The sequence below is a fragment of the Podarcis cretensis genome (assembly GCF_951804945.1).
Source record: "Podarcis cretensis genome assembly, chromosome: 13".
NCBI lineage: Eukaryota > Metazoa > Chordata > Lepidosauria > Squamata > Lacertidae > Podarcis > Podarcis cretensis.
In genome coordinates, this window is record NC_137182.1 from 32,856,988 (window position 1) to 32,874,286 (window position 17,299).

Sequence of the window (17,299 nt, forward strand, 5' to 3'; positions counted from 1 at the left end):
TGGTCTGGGAATCAGCGTGTTTTTACATGAGTAGAATGTGTGCTTTTATTTAAAATGCATTTCTAGGTTATTTGTGGGGCATAGGAATTCATTCATTTTAATTTTTTTCAAAATATAGACCAGCCCCCCACAAGGTCTGAGGGACAGTGGACCGGCCCCCTGCTGAAAAAGTTTGCTGACCCCTGAACTAATCCATTCCTGGATGGGTTGCTATTGTCCACAGGATGACTACCTGTCTGGCACCCATTTGCCAGGATGCCAGTGATTATCTCTTATGCAGGAGGCTGCTGTGCACCTGATTCCAGGATTCAGGAATTATGGTTGTCTTTTACCAGTTTCCCAAGTCCCCCCTTCGGTAGCCATCTTTTCCCAGAGCAGAACAACGTTGGTCGTGCATTATGTGGTGCTTTGAGGAGACATTGTTTGTGAACAAAGGGGGGGGGGTACACACTGCGTGCTGGAGGGGCAACCCCACCCCAAATCATTATAAAAATTCCTGTAACACCAAGGAGTCCTTTCTTTCCTTCCACAAATCATATCACCAGTGCACTGCATTCTGCATCCTTCCCAGGTTCCCATGCTACAGTTAAAGTCTGGAGGAAGACATGAGGTAACTCCTCTTGTGAGTCTTTTCCAGGTCTGGAAGCAGAGATAACCAGGGAGGTCGCAGAATGGTGAAGAAATACTGGCTGGAAAGATGCCCACACTCACACCAACTTTAGCTGAAATGATAAGCTCAAAACCCCACACCCACCCAAATCCAAAGGTGCCCTGGCAAAGGGACAGAAATGGAAACTTCTTTCACAGGAGGTGGGAGGGGGGAATGGAAGGGAGATTTTGGCATAGCACAGCTTCAGACAAGGCCTGGGGAGATTACCAAGTGTTCACTATGAACCAAAGAATTTAAGAATTGCCCTGTGTGAGACAAACATTCCTCTTGCCCACTCTTTGCTAATAAAGACTTTATACTATTTTGTGCCAGAAGATGGCAGTAGGCCTTCTCATATGTGAGGTAAGACTCCCATATCTCCAGGAAACAAGGCAGTGAGTGTGTCACTTCAGGTTTTGTTGTCCACATTAAGCAACTCACATGAAGGGTTGCAGTAGAAGAGGTCTGGAAGTGGAAGATTTCTCCTTTCCTTTCTGCTTTTATTTTTACAAGGTTCTCTAGATCTGTGTTTGTGAGGTGCACTTCTGGAACACTGGCTGGGAGAGGGGAAACAGCTGTGGATGTGTGTTTTCAGAGACATGACACTGCATGACACTGTTTAAGAAATTAATTTTCTTCAGGGTTATCTCCAGTACAAATAACTGATTCCCTAGGGTACTTCGTATAGGAGAAAGGCTCATTGGTTCCTCTGAAGAGGTCTCATCCAAGCCAAGCTTTACCACTTTACTCTGATCATTGTAACTGGCCCTTAGCTTCGCTTCGCCTGATCTTGTTATAGAGTCTACCCAAGTTCAGGATTCAGTTTCAAAATCTAAGATTTTTTAACCCTTAAAAAAAAAATAGTAAGCAAAGTTTCAACTACCTTTTTTCTGAGGAGAGCTAAAAGACATCAGGAAAGAATGGGTTGGGGGGCATTATTAAGTAATCATGGCATTATCCCAGCTATATCTTCATTTGAAATATTGGAAACAAACATGGAGCAAACATTATATAGAAAATACTTTGAAGCTATTTCGGGGGGGGCATGGGGGAAATGACAGATGGCCCTGAATAGAATAAATGTCCTAATCTTGCAGATTTGGCAGTTATAACTACAGTTCAGAGATTTAAAGTAGCACTTTCTTCAGATTGCCCCCTCTTCGTCACCACAGGGCTGCTTAAGGCTTTTCCTCAGCCTATCCCAAAAGACAAGCTGAGCTGTTGGCTTCTCAGGCCAGTCTATGTAGGTCTTCTTCTTTACCAGCTTGGCCAACCGATGGTAAGATGAAAGCTGATACCTGGACCTGCGTTCCAAGAACACCAGAATCAGTGTGTCATCTGGTTCTGCCAAGAGTCGGTACGTAGCCAGGCTCAACTCCAGAGAACACCAATGGTTGCACAGGGAGTGTGGGCTGATCACACAGATGGCCTTCCGGCTCCTGTAGAGGTTGTCCATAATATTGTCCACAATAGCCTTGCCCACCACAAAGTCCCTACTGTGTAGACAGAGCTTCAGGAAGGGAGGACCATTGCGCTCTAGGTTGGGTACCAGGTTCTGAAGGACCCAATTCTGGTCCTGCCTGCAGTAAGACACGAAGGCATCATATTCAAACCTCTTGCCTTTCCCTATTTCACCACACAGTCTATGCCACCAGCCTCGTAGTATGTAGATGAGGAAGAAGAGCTCTGAACCACAGGTGACATGAATCAATGGGAATGACATGAGGAAGAGGATCAGAGAGGAAGTGGCCATAAAGAGAATGAAGTCTATCTTCAGGATGCAATTTTGCTCAACAAATTGCAAGAACTTCTGGGATTTCAATGCCGTTGTCAGTTGCTGACACCTCAGTGGGTGTACAATAGATACAAAAAGGTCTTTCTTTCCTGAAGCCCAGCCGACAAACCAGGCATTGGAACAGTAGCACCCAAAGTTGCCTGCGTTCAGGTAAAAGTACCTTAGTTGCCCCATTTGATCCTGAAAACTAGCATCTAGGGTAAGGATTAATTCACTTTGCAACACAAGAAGCTGCAAACTCTTCATGTCCCGGAATAAAACAGGGGATACATATTCCAGGCCCGATTCCATCAAGTGCAATACCTCCAGGTGAGTGAGGTTCTGGAAGAGATACTGGGCATCAGCTTTAGGAATATCTTTAATTGCATCTGCAAGGTTAAAAACCACCAAGACCCTTAGGTTTGATAAATGGGAAAAGTTGAAGTGTCCCCTGTAAGAACCCTGTACGATAACACTATGGTGAAGTTTTTCTAGGAGAGGGAAATCATGGAAAAATGGCCTAGAGGTATTACAGGAAAAAATGAATCCTGACAAATAAAGTTCCTTTACTTTGGGGAAAAAGGGCGATTTGCATGAGTCCACTTCAAGCTGATTACACTTGAGTGTTAATTTCTCCAAAGTGGAAAACATCTCCATGCTTTGTCTTCTAAATCTAACTCTGGATTTGGATAGAAGTTCAAGATTTTCAAGGCCAGGGATTGAAAAGCCCACATCCAGGTCACCATAATTTATAAAACCAAATTGTAGTTCTCTCAGCATATTGAGACCTTGAGAGAAGTATGTTGTCAGCACTTCAATTGGGTTATGCCTTAGGTTCAAGAAGGCCAACCTGGAGAGGGAAGAAAAGGAATGATTTGTCAAATGAATAATGTAGTTGTTTTCCAGATTGAGTACCTTAAGTTGATGAAGTCCATAAAATGCCATTGAATCTATCCTTTCAATATTGCTGGCATAGAGTAAGAGCTCCTGTAAATATGGCAGGCAGGAAAAGGCGTAGGCTTGGAGGTTGCTGACATTATTTCCTGAGAAATTCATAATCTGCAGCTTAGAGGTGAAATTCATCCTCTTATACACTGGTGGGCACAGGCCCCAGTGGAGGTTATTTAGAGAAAGATTTAAAAGCTGGAGCTGGGGCATTTTGTATAGAATCAAAGAATCTACATATTCTAGTTGGTTCCGCACAAGTGATAATTTCTCCAGAGAGCGGCAGGCATCATACTTTACAGCATCAAAGGTTTTGAAAAATATCCGGGACAGTGACAGAGAACAGAGGGAGAAACGGGAAGCCAAATCACAGACTGGGAAGGTCTGGCTCTTGAACCTTGGGTTGGTGTTTTCCAGTGAAAGGGAGTCAAGTTTTTCTATTTCTAATGCTAATATTAGGATCTCACCCAGAGTCAGAGGGGAAAAGCTCCATCTTAGGTTCTGGAGAAAACATCTGTTTTGGCCTTCAGGACTCTTTCCCTCTTTCTGAGACCATGAGGTAGGGACAGCAGGAGCCAAGCTGCTAGGATGCTGCTTTTGAGACAAAGAGGAAGAAAAGGAATCTGGCATGAGTTGATTTACAGACCCTTGAGGTGATGACTTCAATGAGAGGAAGAAGTGGAGCAGCTCCAAAACGTGTTTCAAGCTGCATCTAGAAACAGAGAGCAGTTGGAGTTGATGAGACAGTGTTATATCTCCTCCTGTGGGACTGACATCACTTAGGACCAGAGTTTGAAGGGAGGGCATAGGGAAGAAGGTTTCACAAATGTCGATGAGTTTGGAACAAGGCTGAAGATTTTGGAATATGATGAAAAGGTACTGCAATTTATTCAAGTCTATAAAAGCCCTGGGTGAGATAACAACATCCTTCTTTATCACGAGTCTCAGATAGTGGAGTTCTGGAAAAGCTTGGAAGGTTTGAGCTTCCAAGACTTTAATGTCCCCTGAGAGACAGAGTGCTTCAACCTCCTTGGGGACGGTGATGATGTCTTCTGGCAAGGAACATACATTCTGGCAGTTCACTATCAGCCTGGTGCTATTAGGTGGAGAGCAGCTGGGAAAGCGACGCACCACATAAGGCATCAGTGACCCTTCAATGGTATAGCATTTTAGGTTCATCAAAGCAAGAGAGAAAGGTTGTCCCAAGGAAAAAAGCATCAAGATGGCCAGCATTGTTCTTCTCTGTTGCATTGGCCTCCTTTCCACAACTGAAGAGTTTGGATCACCTTAGAGGTGCCAAGTAACCTGGCAAAGAAAAACAAACAGTTTGAGTTCACTTTGTTTAGCAACATCATCACCACCATCATCATTAGTCATCTTTCCTCTATGAAAGCTTGTCTGCCATTAGATTCCATTGGGAATCTAATCAGCTTTCAAAGAAGCCCAGGAGGTCTCTGTTCTTTTGAACACAGTTTGAAATTTAATAGTTTAGTACTTGAGTGGGGGATGTTTCATTCTGGGCAACCTTCCAAGGACCAGTGATGGGTGGGGCAACTAATGTAAATTTTAACCTTTGTACAGTCGGCTAGTTTAACACACACACCTGCCAACAGCTCTATCCTTCATCCAGACAAGCAAGAGGCATTGCAGACCCACTCACAGCACCCCACACTGAATGTGAGTGAAGGCAACAATACATTTAAACAAATGGGACAAGACAATGTACCATACTTGGGTGAAGTCGGCTTATATTTCCAGGGGGTGGACCAGAATGAAGACTTCCACACTCTGGTCCACTGCCCAGGCTCCGCCCCCAACCTACTCCTGATTGGGCAGTTCACATTTGTTGTTGGTGAGCTATACTGCCATTCATAGCAGCTGACCAGAGGAGGACCCAATGGCCAGCTGCTACAAAGAGGCTGCAACCACCACTCACCTTTGATTCAGGTAAGCAGCTATTATCAGAGCCCAAGAACAATCCTAGCCAGGCAAAAGCGTTGTGAAGCAGAGCCAATGAAGGGTGTGGCCTGGAGAGAGTTTTAAGTACCAGATAGTTCCAAAGGCATCTCTACCTAGATTTGAGTACCTTTGGGTGAGAGACCACAGGCATTTTGTAATATTTACAATGTTTCAGTGTTTGGAGCACTTTCTTTTTTTATTTACCAATGTATGGAAAATGTATACAGTAATTGGAAGCCAAGAATCACAAGGCAGAAGATCCCTGAGGATCCCTTCAAGGCAGCCTTCCAGGTTGCACCCCGCCCCCCAGTCTTAACTGACTCCAAATACAAACTCTGTACACATAGTCTCCCTCTTTCAAAACTGCAAAATGAAAAAGAGAAACTATTTCTTCACAAACAAATGCCTTACATCTTCCCCATTCTCAGAGCTGGAGAGGTGTAATTTTCCCAAGTTCTAGTAATGCTCTTTAAAACACAAAAAATTGCTTCTATACTAAAGCCCCTCAGTGCTGCTGAGACATTGCTTTCCCATAATTACATGGGTGAAATTAAAAGTTCTACACAGCTCAAGGTAATATTACATTTTATTCATCAACATGCATCCCTTTCTACACAATTAAGAAGCCTTCTATAATATTCACTATTAAGTCCTGGTTGGCAGATCCCCTTTCTGGTCCTAATTGCAAATGGGCTGACTGCAAGTCCTTTTCATTTTAACTCTTTCTCTTGATCACAGCCATGAGATTGGTAAATGTCCTTTTAGTTGCATCTTCAATAGTCTTTCTTAAAGCTCATCAGCTTTTCTGTGGAAAGCCACTGCATACCACTGAACTGCAGCAAACATCAACCAAGCTTTCTTGGGATTGACATTTGCTTCAATCTAGAGGTAAACAGTGGGTTTTCCAGAGGAAAGCAGTGGGGCAAATGGAAAATCAGTCAGACCCATGCCCAGAAATATGGGATAAATGAAGAACTGCTTGGACCCACACTTTCTAGGCATGGGATAAGCAGAAGAGTGGACAAACCCTTAGTTGTCCCAGCACCAGTTTCTGTTCCCCTATGAAGGGTGGAAGTTTCAACTGCTCATTTATTCTCTCTCTCTCTTTGTAATAGTGAAATTGTACTATTTTGTTACAAACAGAAAGAACCATATGCAAGGAAACCAGTAACCGATTCATTACAGATCAGGAGAAAGCACAAATCAATGAAATGGGTGAGACCTGCACATGGGATATTTAGAATTAAAGGCATGGGAGTTCTAAAAATCCTCAACAGCAGTTGGTCCTGCAATTGTGTTTTCTTGCAGAACAACATTGTCACTAATTGCATTTAAAAAAGAATATTCCATACAGGAAAACACTAGACATCAACACTATGGCAGTGACACTGTTCAGATGTGCCATAAAAATGTGTAAACAAAGGATGGTGGTTCCAGTAATGTAGAAGCAACTGTCAGTCCTCAAATATCTCCTTATCATTAGCTCCCATTGAGCAAAGCAATCAAGCAACCATCCTGGGGCACTGAACCATAATCTTCCTTTAGAAAGAGAAATGAGCAGCCAGAAGCAGCAAAAGTGCTTTTCCAGTGATCTCTCCTCCAAAGGAAACGGCTTGCTCATGAAACTTCCTGCTCCTTAGGAAAGTGGGTGTCTAAATAGGTCCAGAGTGACAGCCACAGTACATAACTTCTTTCAGGGTCACCCAGAAGTCCTCCTTTGGGACCTCAGAAAGGGCGAGTTCTGGTATTGCCTCATACATCTTCCAGAATCTAATGACTTATTCCCAGTTCCGTCCCTAAGCCATACATACCACTGCAAAGAAGCTCTTCCTTTATATCAAGGCTTCCTTCAACACCACTCTTTCATCTCAGAGTGTTTTCCCACAGCTTGCTTACATGCAAAGCCCATGTCAACCCATCCCTAACCCTTTGCTCTCATCTGGCCGTACTGTCCAAGCCCAAGTTATAGAGCATTGTTCTTCACCAAGCTTTTCCACCCTTTCTATTCTATAACAGTTCCTAGCTGAATGCCCCATGAGATCTGTCCAAATGACAACCTGTGGTGTGCGGGGATTCCCATCCACAAGTGTGCAAGACCATTGTTCATAAGTCACTTACCTCTAAGCAGCAACATGCAAAGACGCTTCATGTAGTTGTGGTTTGCAAAGGGAAAACACATAAAAAGGCTTCTTCTAGATGAGGAAGTAGGAAAGGCACAATTCTAGTAAATTCTCACTTCTGCATAGAGTTCCAGTTTTTAAATTACTGCCTTAACTTGCATGTGAAAGTTGCATGCAGTTTTGTAGTAAGAGTGAAAGAGGAATTGTGTCCTGAAGTGGAGTAGTGAGTAGTGAGATCTGCTATACCCTTTGTAACTAAGTTTATCCAGTAGAGATACTACTTGTATGAGACTTAGGGAGAGAAGTTAGCTTGAGGAGCAGGGAAAGAAATACTGGAAAAGAGAATGGCTAAACATGCAGTTCTAGCACCAGGATGGCGAAGCAAAGAGGTACTGCTAACTGGCTTTTTTCTCCCTTTTTCTCTAGGTTAGTTTTCAATGGGCTTATAATTTCATAGCAATGTATTCTGTGGAACCTGGAGAACCCACACAGATAAAAGCTGACTTTCCCCCATTTGAATGGGTATTGTTAGAGGGTTCAAATGAACATCTTAGAGGTAAAGGACATCATGGTGTGATTTTCAGGAGAGGAGTGTGTCTTTGTCTCTGTGTGCATATGGTATGGTCTGTATGGTGACAATGCCATGGAACAATAGTTGCTCATCTGCTGCTGGGTCATATTTCAAAATGATTCTAGGATGTGCACCAAGTGATTAGACCAGGGACAGGATTCAAGCCGTGTCTCATACACACAGTGTCTGAGGTGCCTCAACCGCTTCAGTTTTTCACCCAAACCCACCAAATTATCACCACTTTGTCAATGAGTAACTGAAAAAGAAGGGGCAAAGCAACAGGTTCTCCAGTTTCCTATTTGAGTGTTCAGGCCCACATAATGTTAACTGCATGAGCCAAGAGAGCTGGTCCACACATATTCATCCCACCTCCACATCGCAGGTCATGAGTTTGGTAGGTTGCACCTACCAAATGCATAAACAGTACTGAAGAGGGGCAGGGCTGTCTTTACCCAGGGGTGCAAGGGGTGCGGGACACCTGGGTGCCGAATTCAGGGGGGCGCCAGGCACCTGCCGCTGAAGCCACCTAAGCTCTTAACTATCTACCTGTTATGAAATAATAAAGAATTTTAATCAAGCTAGAAAAACAGAATACATATATTCCTAGGCATTACCGAAATGTATACCTACTGTTTCACTAAAGGACGTTTGACTTTGTGCGCTCATTTACCAAAGACGTGCCACGCCAGCGGTGGCGCTTGTCATTCACAACGGCGCGCTTGTCAAACTCAATGATAGCGCTTGTCATTCTCAACAGTGCTGTGCACGCAAACATAACTAAATTTGGGGGCGCTGGGCGGATCTGTGCACCCCGGTGGCACATATGCTAAAGACGGCCCTGAATATGGGTCAGCCCAGGACACAATGTGGGAGTATGCTGAGCACAGCCACACTCCCATGGTTCATACAACTGACATTTTGTGGGCCTTCACATACAAAGAGAGTTCCTGCAAACCAGGGATAGGGAAGCTGTGGCCCTCCAGATATTGTTGGAGTACAGATCCTATCCCTGACCATTGGCCATGCTAGCTGAGGCTAATGGGAGTTGAGCAATGCTCAACAGTGCCCTACACTGTCATTCTAATATATTCACTTGCTTTTAACTATTTAGGGTTACATTGCTTTTTTATACATGCAGGACCAAATTTGTGTATAAGATAGAAAGCATGTATTTTATAAGGCTGTACCAGTGTTTTTCTACTACCTAATGAACTCTTTATAGCTGTGGTGGGTGGGTGTTTTAATGCTGGTCTTAGACTTTAAATATGGGCCATCAGGAAAGAAAGTCTTGACATTCATGCCACATGAGGTAAACACAGTGCTGCCTTATAGACATCAACAAAGATGTCCTGAATTGTGTGAGGAAGTTGCCTTTCTGTGCATAACTTTACATGAAGCTGTACAGGAGAACCTGTCCATTTATTCACCTATACAAATAACTCAGGGCAGAATTAAAGATATATTGAGATGTCTGTTGCTAGAAGCAGCAGCCACCAGGTACTGAGGAAACTTCAGGAGCAAGGGCAAAACGGCTTCCCTCAATAATTAAGGGATACTAATACAAGGCCTGGGGTGCTCTGGTCCATGGGGTCATGAAGAGTCGGACACGACTAAATGACTAAACAACAACAGTACAAGGTCAGTTATTCCCCAAACTTTAAAGAAAGAAAATTGGGGTGGAAAGACCAAGGTAAAGGTTGTTTTCATGGAGCCAAGTTGTAACAAGTACAATATATAAAACTGTGGTACATATTTAATGTTTCCATGATACATAAGATGGGCACCTTAATCTCAAATTCCCATGCTTTTTGATACATGAGTGAATTTGTATGCACCTGATCTCTAATATTAATCCAAATGTATACATATTAATTCAAGACTCTTAAAAGGCTTCAGAATAAAGTGAAGTGAGTAGACCAACTGATAAGAGTGTGACAACACTCTACATATAAAATAGTTTCAAGCACTTACCTGCCCTAGCAAAGAGATTCTGGGAACTGTATTTCTTCTTTGAAGAGATGCAGAAGCTTTAGCAAAGCCTTCACTTAGCATTCATTCCAAAATTCAGTTCCAAGTGTCAAGATTTATAATGTTGCTAACATTACATTAGAGATGTGTATAAAAAGTGTGCCTCTGTGAAAAGATTCCCTGCATTCCCCAGTGCAAATTGCAGAATACCAGGTACCAGTGTCTGCATGTCAAACAGTAGGCAGTTTTGATCACCGCAAGTACCTCTTCTTAAAAAAAAAAAAACAGTGATCACTAGATGGACAATGTATGATTCCCAAATATCTTTCAGAGAGATGGAAGCCCTTTTCAGAGGAGCTGCTGGAATAAATTGGAAGCAAGAAGAGTGGCCAGCATCTTCCTGCTCTTCCTGTTTCTGAGCCCACCTTTCTGCAAGGCAACACTCACCAGCAAATGTCAGATCACTGAGGGCTGGCTACGACCACACACATCTGAACCCCTATCCCTCTGTCTCTCTGCTTCAGATGCAGGTCTGGTTGCATTCTGTAGCAATGTCACCTCCTTGCAAGAAGATCTGGCTACTGTTCCTGAGCTGGTGAGTGCCCTTTGTCTCTCCGGGAGTGTTGTCATTTATGAACGAGCTTTCTCGTCTTTTCCAGAACTTAATCACCTGAGCATCAACTTGAAGGCACCTGTTATCTCACCCAGGGCTTTCCTGGGCCTGGACAAGCTACAATACTTATCAATCCACCACTCAGATACAGGCTGCAGCAACAGCTCCATCCCAACTCAAGCCTTCCACCAATTAGAGCAACTGCAGACTTTGAACATGAAGGGCATCTATCTCACAGGACAGCGAGGGATAAATCTTCCAAGTCACTTAAAATCGCTTTCCATTTCTGGATGCTGCTTAGACCAATTTTCAGAGCTGTTCAGCATTTTCCCATCTTTGCAGTCAGTGCCTCACGTGTCTGTAGATAACTGTGAAATAGGGAGGTTTCCCCACTCTTTGTATCTGAGGCAACATCCTAACTTCTCAAGCTCTAGGGTCCCATCTTCTCAATCACAGGAAAGAACAGGTCTTTATTCTCAGAACAAAAGCTCACTTCAGTCCCTGGTGCTGAGCCATTTCCCTCTGGCACTCAGTGAGCTTCTATCCTTAGAAATAAAAGAACTTGACACACTTTCGTTGGAGAAGACACACCACATGCATGAGAACCAGACTTTTCAGGTCTGTGCTCTGGCCTCCCGTTTCTCCCTCCGATCTCTGTCATTTTCATTGAATTACTACAAAAACTTCAACAGTGAAGAGCTTCCTGGCTGCTACTCTGTGGAGAATTTGGTACTTGAGGATAATAAAATGGAGCAAGTAGATCCCTTGCTTCTGTATAAGCTCTTCTATCTCCAGCTGTTAGATCTTTCTGGAAATAATCTTTACTGGAACCTTTGCCCACTGGAGTATGAGAAGATGAACTTTAACTCCCGGCTGAGGATTCTTGATTTCTCTGGTAACAGATTTAAAAGTCCCCAATCTACAGTATTCTCCTGCCTGCCATACTTAGAGACACTCTCACTCAATGACTGTGGGTTTGAGAACATTCCAGTATCTGCCTTCTCTAGACTTGGCCACCTTAAGGTTTTAAATCTGAGAAACAATCGATTACGCAACCTTGCAAATGCCTCTTTCTATAAACTGTCCAGTCTGGTTTCCTTAGACTTGTGTGGCAATCCCATCACACAGTTTGAAAGCGATTCATTCCAGGATTTGGCTTTTTTGAGAAAACTCCAAATAGGCTTTCCATATTTTCAGGAAGGGGAAGAAACGCTGAGATTCTCAGCGAAAAATGTAGAAAGTCTTGTATTGCAAAATTTTTCATCAATTGCCTTATACAATCCGCCACAGTCTGACTTTGCTTCAGTGCAGAATATGACTCTAAGTGGCTGCTTTGAATTTTACAACTTGTCTCATAACACATTTTTCCCCAATGTGCGATTGATGCATTGGGAGCCAGCTTTGGAATGTGATTCTTCTAAGCCCCTCCATCTGCTTTTCCCTGTGCTGGAGCAGCTTGTTTACAAGTATAAGTTAGAAGCAAGATCTACTGGATGGAATTTCAACATGTCTCATCTGTCCAAGCTGCAACTGCTTGAGGTGCACAACCTGCCTGAAGTACCTTACGGTTCCTCTGCACCAGAGATGCAGTCCCTCTTCATGGATCTGCCCCAGGTGGAGGCCCTGAGAATGGTGAACAGCAACATCAGGTACATCTCAGCAAAGTTCTTCAGAAGAAAGTGCAAACTCAAGCAACTCGTGCTAGAGAAGGAGGCCTTCCTGGAACTTGACAGTGACATTCAGGATCAGATACTGGGACAAATGCCTCTCCGCTACTTGCATTTTTCCAGTGTCACCTTCAGGTGTGACTTCTCAAGTGCCTGGCTCATTGACTGGGCCATCAGAAGGAAAGAGATTTATGTATTTGGGCTGGAGCATGCAGACTGTCTGGATGTCCAAAGGAGAGAAAAGAAAGGCAACTATCTGTCTTTCATTGAGCAGAACTGTAGTCAGGATGTTGGCTTCCTCCTTTTTGTTTCAACCTCCTCGGTGCTGTTCCTCCTTATTTCACTCCCTATCCTGAAAGCCACTTGCGGCTCAGAGCTTCTTTTCCTGATCTACATCCTGAGAGCATGGTGGCATGGACTGTTGAATAACAGAAAAGGCCAGAGGTTTGAGTATGATGCTTTTGTGTCCTACAGCAGTCAGGACCAGGAGTGGGTGTTGCAGCACTTGGTGCCCAATCTGGAGCAGAAGGGACCCCCCTTCCTGAAGCTCTGTCTCCACAACCGGGACTTTGTGGTGGGCAAGGCCATTGTGGACAATATCATGGAGAGTCTTTACAGCAGCTACAAGACCATCTGTGTTATCAGCCACCATGCCCTCAACAGCTCCTGGTGTTCTCTGGAGATGACCCTGGCCACATACCGTCTTGTGGCTGAGAAAGAGGATACATTGATCCTGTTGTTCATGGAACACATCTCCAGATACCGTCTCTCAGCCTATCATCGTCTGGCAAAGCTGGTGAAGAGGAAGGCGTATCTAGACTGGCCTCAGGAGCCAGCTGCCCAGGCTGCCTTTTGGGATAGGTTGAGGAAGATACTGAAGCAACACTGTGGTGGGGAGGAACCAAAGCTTTAAGCATTCTGTGTTGTCCAACTTGGCAATGCAGTGAGCATCCAACAAACTTCTGCCCAACGAGATTTATTTCTTATCTTGCAAAATAATTAGTTGTGAAAAGATGTAGGCAAGCTTAATGGAGTCTTGACCAGAGAAACCAAGAGAGTTCACATACAGACACAAACACTGCTAAATCTTGTTCCCACATAACGTTTTTGTTTACTCGGATGTGTCCTATTTCTATGTAAATGAAAGAATGTTATATCATGGATAGCATTATTGTCAAATATTTTCCTGCTTGTGTGTAATGTACACAAACTCTGAGGTCTAACCTACACAAACACTGCATTACACTTGAGTGTGCAGAAGCATCATAGAATTAAGCCGCCTTTCTTGGCAACAATTTTATTACAGAAATTTCATCAACCATACAGTACAGTACAATAAATATACATATAATATCCTGTATAATTCATTATTTTAACAAGCCAAACCATTTTTTCCTGCATTCACCATATTTAAAAAAAATCCATATATTTACTCTCAGGTCTTGGTCTGCTGGAAACATAAAGCATTCTGGTTTCTTTGCTTTTAAAGTCCTTTGGTACAGCTGACGTATTGCTTTTTCTCTAAATAGTTGAAAGGGTAATTAAAATGGAGTTTCCAGCATATTAATATAGCACTATATCATGCAGCAACACCCTTCCTTTGTGGCCAAGATCCTCATATAATATTTACCCCCAAGAAAGTCCCATTCAGTTAAAAGTTTGTTACTTGCAGTTCAGCTTGTTCAATTGCTTCCTATTAATTGCACCTGGGAGATGAATGATCACCCCGTGAATAAGGTAAAGGTAAAGGGACCCCTGACTATTAGGTCCAGTCGTGGCCGACTCTGGGGTTGCGGCGCTCATCTCGCTTTATTGGCCGAGGGAGCCGGCGTACAGCTTCCGGGTCATGTGGCCAGCATGACTAAGCCACTTCTGGTGAACCAGAGCAGCGCACGGAAATGCCATTTACCTTCCCGCCGCAGCGGTACCCATTTATCTACTTGCACTTTGACGTGCTTTCGAACTGCTAGGTTAGCAGGAGCAGGGACCGAGCAACAGGAGCTCACCCCATTGCAGGGATTCGAACCGCCGACCTTCTGATCGGCAAGTCCTAGGCTCTGTGGTTTAACCCACAGCGCCACCCACATCCCACCCCGTGAATAGTCTCTCAGAATTGCTCCACTGACAATTTCTGTTTCTGAGGAAAGATGTTTTGATTACTGATCTCTTTTCTTTTCTTTACTGGTGAAACAGCACTATTTGGAGAGTGGGAATAAATATAACAGAAGGAAACTAGTAATTAAAGCAATAACAGAAACTGACATTTGGGTAATTCTGAATGGTAAATTAAAGAGGCAATTAATAGGTTATTTAGCACCAATCCCCTAATCAGGGGGCAAAACAAGATCTGAAAAGAGGAACTGCTGAAACTTTAAGCCTTAAATTTATAGGGATATGTTTCATCTCCCTGTAGCCTTCAGTGTAGCCTGCCATAAGTAAAAAAAGCCAAGCTGTTCACTGACACTGCTTTAAAAATCCTCTTGACAAAGAAGAACCTACAGCTGTTTTTGGACTATGTGAAGTTAAGGACAGCATTTCCATCCACACTACTCTAGTGCTGGAGCTCTAAATAGCAACCATGGGAATCTTGTGGGAGATAGCAGCAAAACCTAACAAACACATATTCTTGCTGAGTTAGCAAGAGAAGGGGCTATGTCCACAGAGCTGTATTGCTGATAGATACTCAGACCACCAAATTAAAATTGGCAGCGAGGGCTCTGTGTTATGTCATCCCCCCCCCCCCCTCTCCTGGAGAGGAAGGAGCATGCAGTACTTCCTGTTCCTCTCTCTCCCTTTGACAGCCATGGATGCAGATATGCCTCTACTTACTCCAGCTTTAGGTGCATAACTGAAGATGTTTATACTACAAATGTATTTTGCTTGCATAGTTTTTACTGCTACCATTGCTTGAACTAATGCTAGATTATAAGTAAACAAGCTATAGTTTTTAATTTACTTTCCGAGTTGTTGCGCAATCTTTATTGAGCAGGGTAAGAAAGGAGAGCCAACTTACTTCATAGCTGGACTTGCTAAAAATAAGGTTTTACAGTCTAATTCCTATTCTTTTAATTGTTCAGTTTGGGGTGGGATTTTAAAACTCTTTTCACCCCATACACATGGCCTAGAGGGATAAAGTGCAATTAATATATCCTCTCCTACCCACTAAAACCTATCCTATACTTCTCTCTGATCTTAATGCTAGCCATCACAGTGCTAAGGCTGAATATGAGCCTTCTGCTTGCTCTTTAAGATTAAAACTCAGCATTTCCCCACCCTAGGACTGGACTGAGGGATGGGCATGTTGCCTTTTACTCTTACATATCAGGTAGAGGGATAATCTCCAGTCTCAGCACTGTGGTGTTGAGCATTAAGATCAGGGAGAAATGATTCCCATGACTGCTCTCTAGATATCCCCTCTAAAGGGATGCCAGAGGGATCTTTTATCTCTCCATAGGTGGATCTAAAGAGAAGGAAGAGGAATTTTATGCCTCAATCTGGAGATTTAAGTGCCCCATCTGCTCCTTAAAGAGCAGGCGAGATTTCCAAATCAGGTTGTGGACTTGAAGGCCTGGTGGTCCTGATCCGGCCTGTGAGTTAGCCATCGCTGTTTTAAAGGTATAGGAGCTGTGAGAAGCTGGAACAGAACTCTGCCTGTTCCTCATGGGCAGGCTGGTCCAGCGATCATATTTTATTTCTTTAAAATTGTCATAATTGTCTAAAAAAAAATCATGGTGAGATGATACAGAAAATTCTGGACTGCAACACCTTAATAATGACATTGCCTAGATGCTCCACAAAAAGTAAGTGAACAAAGGAAGGCATCTCCAGCTAATCCAGCTAAAGAGGAAGCAACCGTTATCTTCTCTAGTGATGTTCCTGCTATTGAAATAAAGGCTGTTCTGCTGATACCATTGCTACCCAACTACACACTATCTCTCTGGCAGGGAGTAGATCACCCATTACTGACTAGCTAGTTCTATCCAACCTGACCAATAGCAGAGATGGCATTATGCTGAACAAACTACTGCTAAGTCTTATTTCCCTCACTTGGGTCTTTCAACTCATTTCAGCATGTTCATGGAAGAGGATTATCTAAAATCAGGGCTGGAGCCCAGGCTCAGTTAGCCATGAGGCTTCCTGTGGACTGGGATTGCTTCCAGGGCTATGACCATTCTGAATGGTGTGGGTTTTCTCACAGAGAATTAGCTCAGGCAGTATTTCCCCTGGACAATTCTCCTGAGATCTATTGCCCAGGTTAGTATTGCCCCCAATAGGGTCATTGAGGAAGGCACCTGAATCCATTGTATTCAGAGGTTCATCTTGAGGACTCTGTGTCCCTCCACAGCTGTCCACCCGCCAAGGCAGAGCTAAGTACTTGTGCACTTCAACAGCAGGAATGCGGCGGTTAGGGTCAATGGCCATTAGGCGGCGGAACAGACCCAAGAGATGGGTGGTAAAGCCTCTCCACAGGGCTGGAGCCTCCCCTGGCACCGTGCGGTTCTGCCAGATGCCAAATTCCTCAAACTGAGGGTCAGGGCTCATGGCCACATCCCAAGGGAAGCAACCTGTACAAATACAGAACAGTAGCACGCCAAAGGCCCAGACATCCAGACTGGGGTCTAGAGCCAAAGTCTCGGTGCCTTCCAAAAGGCACAATTCAGGTGGGGAGTAGGGCAGAGTGCCAGACATAGCAGCCACTTGTGTGCCTTCCACTCGTGTGAGGCCAAAGTCTCCCAGTTTCACCTGACGACACTCTTTGTCAAAAAGCATCACATTGTCCAGCTTTATGTCCCGGTGCACCAAGCCTTTGCCATGCATGAAATCCAACGCCTCGGCCAGTTGGGCTGCACACCGCTTCACCTGTACCTCAGGAAGGCCCTCCTGTTGAGAAAGAGAAAAGAGAGCAGGGGGTAAAGATGAGCAGTACCTCTTGAAAAGGATTGCCCTCCAGCCTCCATCTTTCATAGGAATGGGACCAGTTTGGCACCATCGCTGAGTCAAGTGCAAATGGACCTTTCATTGAAAGAAGCTAA

At 43.9% G+C, this 17,299-nt stretch overlaps 3 protein-coding genes across 11 annotated transcripts in view; 1 reads left to right on the forward strand and 2 right to left on the reverse strand.

Annotated features, from left to right (window-relative positions):
- Positions 1 to 1,167: 1,167 nt before the first annotated feature.
- LOC307201418 (toll-like receptor 12) lies at positions 1,168 to 10,088 on the reverse strand. Of its 4 annotated transcripts, XM_079950605.1 has the most exons (3): positions 9,990 to 10,040; positions 7,446 to 7,519; positions 1,168 to 4,673 (listed from the first exon to the last, which is right to left on the reverse strand). In XM_079950605.1, the coding sequence occupies exon 3, from the start codon at positions 4,617 to 4,619 to the stop codon at positions 1,794 to 1,796; it is 2,826 nt and encodes a 941-aa protein (XP_079806731.1). In that variant the 5' UTR covers positions 4,620 to 4,673; positions 7,446 to 7,519; positions 9,990 to 10,040; the 3' UTR covers positions 1,168 to 1,793. The 4 variants fall into 4 exon arrangements, with proteins under 4 accessions (XP_079806731.1, XP_079806732.1, XP_079806730.1 ...); XM_079950606.1 differs by lacking the exon at positions 7,446 to 7,519 and having other exon boundaries at positions 9,990 to 10,088; XM_079950604.1 differs by lacking the exon at positions 9,990 to 10,040 and having other exon boundaries at positions 7,446 to 7,560.
- Positions 7,742 to 13,241, forward strand: LOC307201417 (toll-like receptor 11). Its single transcript, XM_079950603.1, has 2 exons — positions 7,742 to 7,836; positions 10,318 to 13,241. The coding sequence occupies exons 1-2, from the start codon at positions 7,792 to 7,794 to the stop codon at positions 13,177 to 13,179; spliced, it is 2,907 nt and encodes a 968-aa protein (XP_079806729.1). The 5' UTR covers positions 7,742 to 7,791; the 3' UTR covers positions 13,180 to 13,241.
- Positions 13,242 to 13,547: 306 nt separating this feature from the next.
- Positions 13,548 to 17,299, reverse strand: part of LOC307201422 (putative serine/threonine-protein kinase SBK3) — a 28,583-nt gene continuing 24,831 nt past the window's right edge. For all 6 annotated transcript variants that reach the window (XM_079950627.1, XM_079950628.1, XM_079950629.1 and 3 more), the window contains one exon: positions 13,548 to 17,147. In XM_079950627.1, coding sequence (XP_079806753.1) covers positions 16,365 to 17,147 — 783 coding nt within the window. In that variant the 3' untranslated portion in view covers positions 13,548 to 16,364. The remainder of the gene's footprint in view (positions 17,148 to 17,299) is intronic.